The 8874-nt window shown below is 30.8% G+C and overlaps 1 protein-coding gene across 2 annotated transcripts; it reads left to right on the forward strand.

The window, feature by feature from the left end:
• Positions 1–2999: 2999 nt before the first annotated feature.
• ccdc92bb (coiled-coil domain containing 92Bb) lies at positions 3000–7194 on the forward strand. Of its 2 annotated transcripts, XM_055180968.2 has the most exons (6): positions 3000–3277; positions 5555–5717; positions 5813–5860; positions 5948–6297; positions 6367–6446; positions 6546–7194. In XM_055180968.2, the coding sequence occupies exons 2-6, from the start codon at positions 5588–5590 to the stop codon at positions 6676–6678; spliced, it is 741 nt and encodes a 246-aa protein (XP_055036943.1). In that variant the 5' UTR covers positions 3000–3277; positions 5555–5587; the 3' UTR covers positions 6679–7194. The 2 variants fall into 2 exon arrangements, with proteins under 2 accessions (XP_055036943.1, XP_055036942.1); XM_055180967.2 differs by having other exon boundaries at positions 3002–3277; positions 6367–7194.
• Positions 7195–8874: the final 1680 nt, after the last annotated feature.

The following is an 8874-nucleotide window of genomic DNA, read 5'->3' on the forward strand; positions in this document are numbered from 1 at the left end:
TCTGACATTCTTTTTGGAGTTCAGGAGATTGTCTTGACCAGGATCACACCCCAAATGCATTTAAGCAACTGCCATGTGATTGGTTGATTAGATAATTGCATTAATGAGAAATTTAACAGGTGTTCCTAATAATCCTTGAGGTGAGTGTATGTTGAATTGATAAACTGGACACCTGAGTTTATTTCAATATTTTCCATGTAAATTCTAATCCATCACGAAAAACTGTATATCATTAAAATGGTCTAAGAGTCTGGAATACATATTTCAACAGTGTTTTATAATTCATTTATGAAAAGAGTGTGCTTCAAAGCATTTTTATCATGCAAAATGTCACTGTCCTGCCAGCGGGACGGCTACGTTTACTTCAGTGTCTGCATGTGAATATCTAATCATGACAAACTATATATTATTGAAAGCTTGTTTGAAAGCTCTAAGAGTGTAGATTTCATTTATTATCACCATTTTGGGACTTATGAAAATTTACAACTAATAATGAGATAGTGAGAGTCAGTTTCTTAAACGTCACGAAACCACAAGTGGACCCATTTTGTTTTTACATATGTATAGCACCAATACCCTATTCTAAAACTAAACAATCTTGACAAACTATATATCACTGGAAAGCTCTCAAAATATAGTTTTCATATTTCACAGCCATCTGATGATAGAAATAATGTACACTCTAAAAATAGCTGGGTTATTTTTGACCCATAATGGGTAAATATTGGACAGAACACACCGTTGGGTTAAAAATGGCGCAATTTTGTGTTGTTGTTATACAACCATGGGGTACAATAACCCAGCAGTTGAGTAAAAACAACCCAGCATTGGGTCAATTTTAACCCAGCGGTGTGTTCTGTGACTGTCCAACTCATTATGGGTCAAAAATAATCCAGCTATTATTAGAGTGTAATGGCAGTTTTTTGTTACATGACCATCCCCCAATTAATTGCATATTAATTATTATATATTCATAACACACTCATATTATAAATCTTTTAAAAAAATGGAGCTATATATAATTGTAAAGCTATAAGAATGTAGTTTTTATATTTCAAAAACTTTAAACAATAATAATAATGCAGTGACAGTAATTTATTAATTCATAACAAGAGTATGCAGCAAACTGTTGACACCTAGTGGCCATTGTTGGTAAAACCACTAAAAGTGTGACACAAACCATTTTTTTTGTGTGATTTTAACTTTACACTTGGATTACAACTAGTTTAGACTTACCTTTTGTGGCATTTATGGCGTGAAACATTTTAATTTTATAATTTTATGTATAAAATATATTCTTTGTTGCATTATTTTTATTTATTACAATAAATGTGAACTGCTATAGACGGTTTCATCGGACGCACGTGATACACGTCTGGATCCGAACTTTATTTCCGGTTTCGGTTTTTTTAATGGTCTGACTAGTTGCTAAAATGATCTCTTGAAGAAATGCCTCATCGAAAATAACAAATGTTTTGGTTTCCTGGGTAATCTACGTGTTGTTTTTTTGATTGTTATATAAATAAACTACGTTTAAAGAACTTTGTTGTTATTTATTCTTAGCGGAGTTTACCGGAAGTTACGTGCGGACCGCGACAGCCGCTTGTTTATGTTGTTACTGCTGAAACTGTCTTTTTATTTAATATTTGAACCTCCAGACACTTCTGTGAAAAACTTCTAGAATCTAGACCAAAGGTATCACCCCCAAAACTAAAAAAAGGACTGCCATATTTCATATTAACTATGATAAGGTTCAAAACACTATTTAGTATTTATGAATACAGTTCACTACAGTTTATGGTAATTAAATAAATATTAAATAATATTACAGTATTTTTGTGGGAGGGTTTGGACAGCACCCTCGACGTCCACAAGGGAGCACTGTGTCGCTATCCAGGGTGCTGAAAGCAAAACCATTGAGATTGTGAATGTGTATGGAAGCCCATTTCCGCCACATAAGAAAAAAATCATGCTCCGATAAATCATAATTATGAGTTTAAAAGTCATAATTATGACTTTAAAAGTCAAAATTATGAGATAAAAAGTGATAATTATGAGATAAAAAGTCAAAATTATGACTTTAAAAGTCATAATTATGACTTTAAAAGTCATAATTATGAGATAAAAAGTCAAAATTATGACTTTAAAAGTCATAATTATGAGATAAAAAGTCAAAATTATGAGATAAAAAGTCATAATTATGAGATTAAAAATCATAATTATGAGATAAAAAGTCAAAATTATGACTTTAAAAGTCATAATTATGAGATAAAAAGTCATAATTATGAGATAAGAAGTCATAATTATGAGATAAAAAGTCAAAATTATGAGATAAAAAGTCGAAATTATGACTTTAAAAGTCATAATTATGAGATAAAAAGTCAAAATTATGACTTTAAAAGTCATAATTATGAGATAAAAAGTCGAAATTATGACTTTAAAAGTCATAATTATGAGATTAAAAAGTCGAAATTATGACTTTTAAAGTCATAATTTTGACTTTTTATCTCATAATTATGACTTTTAAAGTCATAATTTTGACTTTTTATCTCATAATTATGACTTTTTATCTCATAATTATAACTTTTAAAGTCATAATTTCTACTTTTTATCTCATAATTTCTACTTTTTATCTCATAATTATGACTTTTTATCTCATAATTATGACTTTTTATCTCATAATTTTGACTTTTTATCTCATAATTATGACTTTTAAAGTCATAATTTTGACTTTTTATCTCATAATTTTGACTTTTTATCTCATAATTATGACTTTTTATCTCATAATTTTGACTTTTTATCTCATAATTATGACTTTTAAAGTCATAATTATGACTTTTTATCTCATAAATATGACTTTTTATCTTATAATTATGACTTTAAAAGTCATAATTTCGACTTTAAAAGTCATAATTATGACTTCAAAAGTCATAATTATGACTTATCAGAGCATGACTTCTTTTCTTATGTGGCGGAATTTGGCTTCCATAATAGTGAAATTAAAGTGCGACAATGTTTTTTTTTTGCACAGTTATGTGCGTCACACAGTACAAGTCTCTATGTGGCAAATGTACCTCATCTCATTATATACCAGTGGCCAAACGACCTTGAGCACATCAAGATATGCGATTTCTCAAAATAGACAAAAGGACTTCGTTGTCACCTGAGTCCACTTCATTGGTTAAATGAATGAGATTTTGGCAGATTTCTGTCCCTGACGCACTGGTTTAGTGGAGATGCTTCGCGCAGGAGTCCTTCATCAGCCTTCATTTGTTCAGTAAGTATCTGAATGTGCCTTATGAAGCATGTTGTAGAATATGCATGTTGTAATGCCATTATCATTGTTGACCTTGAAAACAAGTTGTCTCTAAAATCTTAAACAGTGCAGTGATTTTAAGGCATCGAAATGACGGCGGTAGCCTGTAAGACTTTTCAAACCTCGCCATTAAAGCACTGTAAAGATAAACATAACATAGTCCATATGCTACATTTACACAGGTTTAATCTGGTATTGCATAATGTGTCCCGTTTATTAAGTTTACCATCGTTTATTGACATTTTCCACAGAATGAATATCTACCCGAAGATTAAATTCGTGTAGGAAGATGACGTTTAAATCAATGTGGTAAGCGTTTAATTGGTACATATACTGTATGATAGCTAATGGTTGTCGATAGACGATAGATTGCGATGTTTACAGTCATTTTGCAGTTCCTGGGTCAAAATATCCCGGCTGTATCAATGACATAATCATTATTTTCACCTCAAGATGCTAAAACAAAAGAGTCAAATTCTGCTAAAAAACACACAAAAAAAAAAAACACATTCAGACTGTTAAAATGGTTATTAAATAGTATTTCTGCACATATATATTGAAGACATTTATACATTTATGATATAGTGGTGGCAGCAAAAAGTAATTGGTCACACAATTACAACTATGCTACTGCATTAGATAACAACATATTAGATGCATTAAATGAGATAAAAAAAATAATTGTATTAGAATAAGATAAGTGACATTAATTTGAAGGCAGATTGCACAACCATACTTTTAAACATTTGTGGCTTTGCTATTTCATTATTGAATGCAATTAATTTGCAATTAAATTATACATTTTGTGGCTCAGGTGCTCATATATCTTCTTCACTGGTAGAAAAAATTGTCAGAAATGGTAATTTAAATGTCACTGAGGTGGTACCATTTCAGTACACATTTGCACCTAAAGGGGTGATTTCCCGGACATGATTTAGGTTAATCCAGGACTAGGCCTTATTTATATTAAGACATTTAAGTCGTTTTTACACACTAACCTTCATGCATCTTAAGACAAAACAGTATGGATGTATTTTAACATATGTCAGTGCAATATGTTTTTACATTAACTCATTCCCCGCCAGCCTTTTTTGAAAAGTTTCACAAAATGCCTTCTAAAAATATATAAACATACAAATATATTAAATGAAAGAACAGACCCTCCGCTTTCAAACAAACAATAAACAAACAAAGCAAGAAAAAACGTTTCATAATATGTTTATTTTTTTCTCTGTTTATAAACTCTTAAATATGCATATTTTTCTTCAAAAATATTTTTTAGCAAAAAGCTCTGACGTCAGAGCTATTCAGGCCAATCCAGCTTGATCTCACAATAATTTGTACATATTTACGAGTTGGCTAATTCGTATGAATTCATACAAAGTTAATTGTGCAAAAACTACGATTCTCATTAAACAACAACAACAAAACCCAACCCTTAAAGCAACACTATGTAGTTTCCATGTAAAAATGACTTACAGCTCCCCCATGTGGTTGAAAAGTGCAACAGTGCCTGGTATCAGACACTCTTCTGCAGGCACCCCCACTTTCAGAGTGTGCTTGTAGCAGCTAGGAGGATGCTCAGGTTGCAGCAACAGTACAATTTGTCCAGTTAAAAGTTGTTCTATCACTGAAATAATTTTAGAGACATTATTTAAAGGTAAAAAAACTACATAGTGTTGCTTTAACCCTGCACACTGAAAAAAATGATTCATTGAATTTAATCAATTTTTTAAGTTAAGTGGTTGCAATCAATTTATTTAAGCTACATTTAAACAAAAAAAACTTTTGTGAGATAGTGTTGGCCAATTACAACGTACTGGTAAGCTGGACAATCGGAGTACACGGCACGTTTCAGATCTGTGAGCTTTGTACAAAATCAGAACAAAATCAGATGGGTTAAAACGACCCAGCATTTTGGGTTGAAACAACCCAGCATAGGTTCATAGGTTCAATTACAAGCCAATGGACTGAGCTAATCCCTTTTTGACCAAATGCTGGATTAAAATAACCTAGCATTTTTTTATGTACCGCAGGGGTGCACACACTGGTATAAAATTGCATATTAGTACATAAAAGCTACACATTAGTACCACATGTATACATATCTGTATCTAAATGGGACCTTTTCAAAGAGTTTTGCGCCAATGGACAAGTTTTGACCATTTTCTGAAAGTGTAGGGCCTATTTTTATAAAATTTATTTAATAATAAACTCTTTATTTATTTCTCAAAACAGGTGCATTAAACCGTAGACCTCTTGAAGTTTTCTATGGATAGATCTACACTTGCCCAACAGGTGGAGAGTGTTGAGCGTAATGCAGCATTCTTGCAGCAGGAGCATCGCATCCTGCTGAATGGTCTTCGTCTGGAGATACGACACTTGAAGAAACGTTGCAATGGTCTTTTACTTTTTTAATATTACAGTGTAAGGTTAATGAGAACAAAATGGCTTTATAACAATACTTATCTCATGTTATCTATCACATTTATGCAGAGCTGAGTTGTGATCTAAGTGCAATGCCACCAGTAAGAAGCAGAGAAGGTCAGTCTTACTCACTGTCAATAAAATCAAAATGTTCCACTCTCTTACGCTTACAAGCACACACTTTACACCTATATGTTATTACAGATATTGAGCTAGAGGAAGCGTTGCTTCAGGCACGATTATTGGAGACAGAGCAGCATCTGGCCGAGCAGGACAGTTCACTGGTGGAGCTGCGGGCAGAGCTACGGAGAAAGGGGGGAGTAGCGAACTCGCTCCAGGTTCGGCTTAGAAACGAAGAGCGCTGTTTTCTCGAGGAGCTGAAACGGCGCAGTCATAAGATAACGACGCTGAGTCGTGACCTCCGCAAACAGACCGACGTGGCCGCTCAGCTCTCCTTCCAGTTGCACTCTGCACACTTTCGTCTATATCACCAGACAGAGGATGATGAGGAAGAGGAGGAGGAGGAAGAAGAGGAAGAGGGAGGAGCCATACAGGTAGGAAGATTTGCCTTTCTTATGTAAATCCGTCTCATGCGTCAGTCTTATTCTTGAACCTATTCACAGGAATCCGACTGGACCTCAAGCTCTCCGTGGGAATCAGCGGAGAGCACACGTCAAAGCCGAGCTGCAGGAAGGATGCGGAGGTCAGAGAGAGTGAGAGAATGTGTGCCCCGTGAACGGGTGCTTGGGCCAGAGGAGCCTCGCTCTATGCCTGACCCCGCCCTCTTCCTTTATCCTTTCAGACATAGGCTCCTCCCCTTGCACAGGTCACTCGGAGGTCACTGGAGGGAAAGTGGTCTTTCGGAGACTCGGATAGGTCGATTCAGGGGCCGGGCACTGAGGGAGGACATTGGACCGGAGACTACAGAGTTATAGGCCAATGTAAAGGCTGGGTGTGAAGTTTTTGGAAATTGGAGAAGGATGTTAGTGTACATCAGTGTGTATTTTGTCATTTCTGAGATTTTAAATATAAGTACAGTATTACACAGAATCTCTCGTTGTGTAGTCTATAAAAGGTCAATACGCTGTCTTATTTTGCAAATGCTGACACTTGCTAAATTCGTAAATGATTTAAAGATGTAAAAAAACTTTTCTGTAGTTTTCTGAGTAATTAAAAGATCTGGTTGTTGCTTTCAGAAATGCGTGCAGTATTGTAAAATCCAAAAGTATTCACTTGCTATGAAGTTATATTTGTTGATAAAGTGAATTATTGAAATCTATTTATATATAATCCAGCCGGTGAGAGGTGCATCATAATGCTTTTTTGTGCTTTTGCTTTCTCTGTCTCGGTTTTATGGAAAGGATGATGTACTAAGAATGTTGTAATGAGGAGCAGCATATGAATTATCACGAATGAGTGTTTTTAAAATAAACATCACAAAATTTTTCATATTTCTCTTATTTTGTCCAATTTATTGTTCTTGTTGTCTTGTTTGTTTTGCAAGAAGGTTTATAATGTTATAGGCTGTTGTGTCCTTAGGTTCTGTCAGGTGCTTCATATTGAATATACAGTATTAAACCTTTTAGGGGTTTCCATCATGGGAGCATTTTATGCATTTTTAATTAAATAATTAATTAATTAATTTTTGCTTGCATTTGTTTATTTTGATTACATTTTATGAATTGTCATTAAAATAAAAAATAATATAACCTGTTACATATTTACGTACATATTTTGTGTTCAAACAATAAGATTGTTTTGAATGTTTTTGATTTAAGATTATTTTCTAGACAGTAAAGTATAACTTTCCCAGACAAATAATTTCCTAGACAGTAAAGGACATTTTAGTAAAAAAAAATACACACACACACGTATATAAAAATATTATTTGTGGTAATGCATAAACAAAAATTTATAACGAATGAATTTTGTCAATTTTTTATTTAAATGTAATATATATTTAAATATTAAGGACATATATATATATATATATATATATATATACACAACGAACTTTTATATCATTTTATTTTTTTAATAAAAAAATGTTTTGTATATATATATATATATATATATATATATATATATATATATATATATATATATATATATATACACACACACAACGAACTTTTATATCATTTTATTTTTTTAATAAAAAAATGTTTTGTATATATATATATATATATATATATATATATATATATATATATATATATATATATATATATATATATATATATATATACACACACACACAACGAACTTTTATATCATTTTATTTTTTATTATATATATATAATTTTTTGTTAACGTTTTATGCATATATATATATATATATATATATATATATATATATATATATATATATATATATATATATATATATATATATATATATATATATATATATGTTTTATGCATTACCAGAAATAAATATTTTTTAAATATACGTATATTACATTTAATTGTTCTCATGAACATTATGCAATAATATAACGATTAAAATGCAACTCATAAAAAATTAATAATAAACTGTGTAGGTAGGTCATTTATCAAAGCGATGACAGGTAGTCGCGTGTGCGCATGCGCATAGAGTAAAGGTGAACGTCCGAGCGCAGGAGAAAAAGCAGAAAGTATAACTTTCCCAGACAAATAATTTCCTAGACAGTAAAGGACATTTTAGTAAAAAAAAATACACACACACACGTATATAAAAATATTATTTGTGGTAATGCATAAACAAAAATTTATAACGAATGAATTTTGTCAATTTTTTATTTAAATGTAATATATATTTAAATATTAAGGACATATATATATATATATATATATATATATATATATATATATATATATATATATATATATATATATATATATATATATATATATATATATATATACAACGAACTTTTATATCATTTTATTTTTTTAATAAAAAAATGTTTTGTATATATATATATATATATATATATATATATATATATATATATATATATATATATATATATATATATATATATATTTATATATATATATATATATATATATATATATATATATATATATATATATATATATATATATATGTTTTATGCATTACCAGAAATAAATATTTTTTAAATATA

Source organism: Misgurnus anguillicaudatus, chromosome 9, assembly GCF_027580225.2.
Source record: "Misgurnus anguillicaudatus chromosome 9, ASM2758022v2, whole genome shotgun sequence".
In the NCBI taxonomy this organism is placed as follows: Eukaryota; Metazoa; Chordata; class Actinopteri; order Cypriniformes; family Cobitidae; genus Misgurnus; species Misgurnus anguillicaudatus.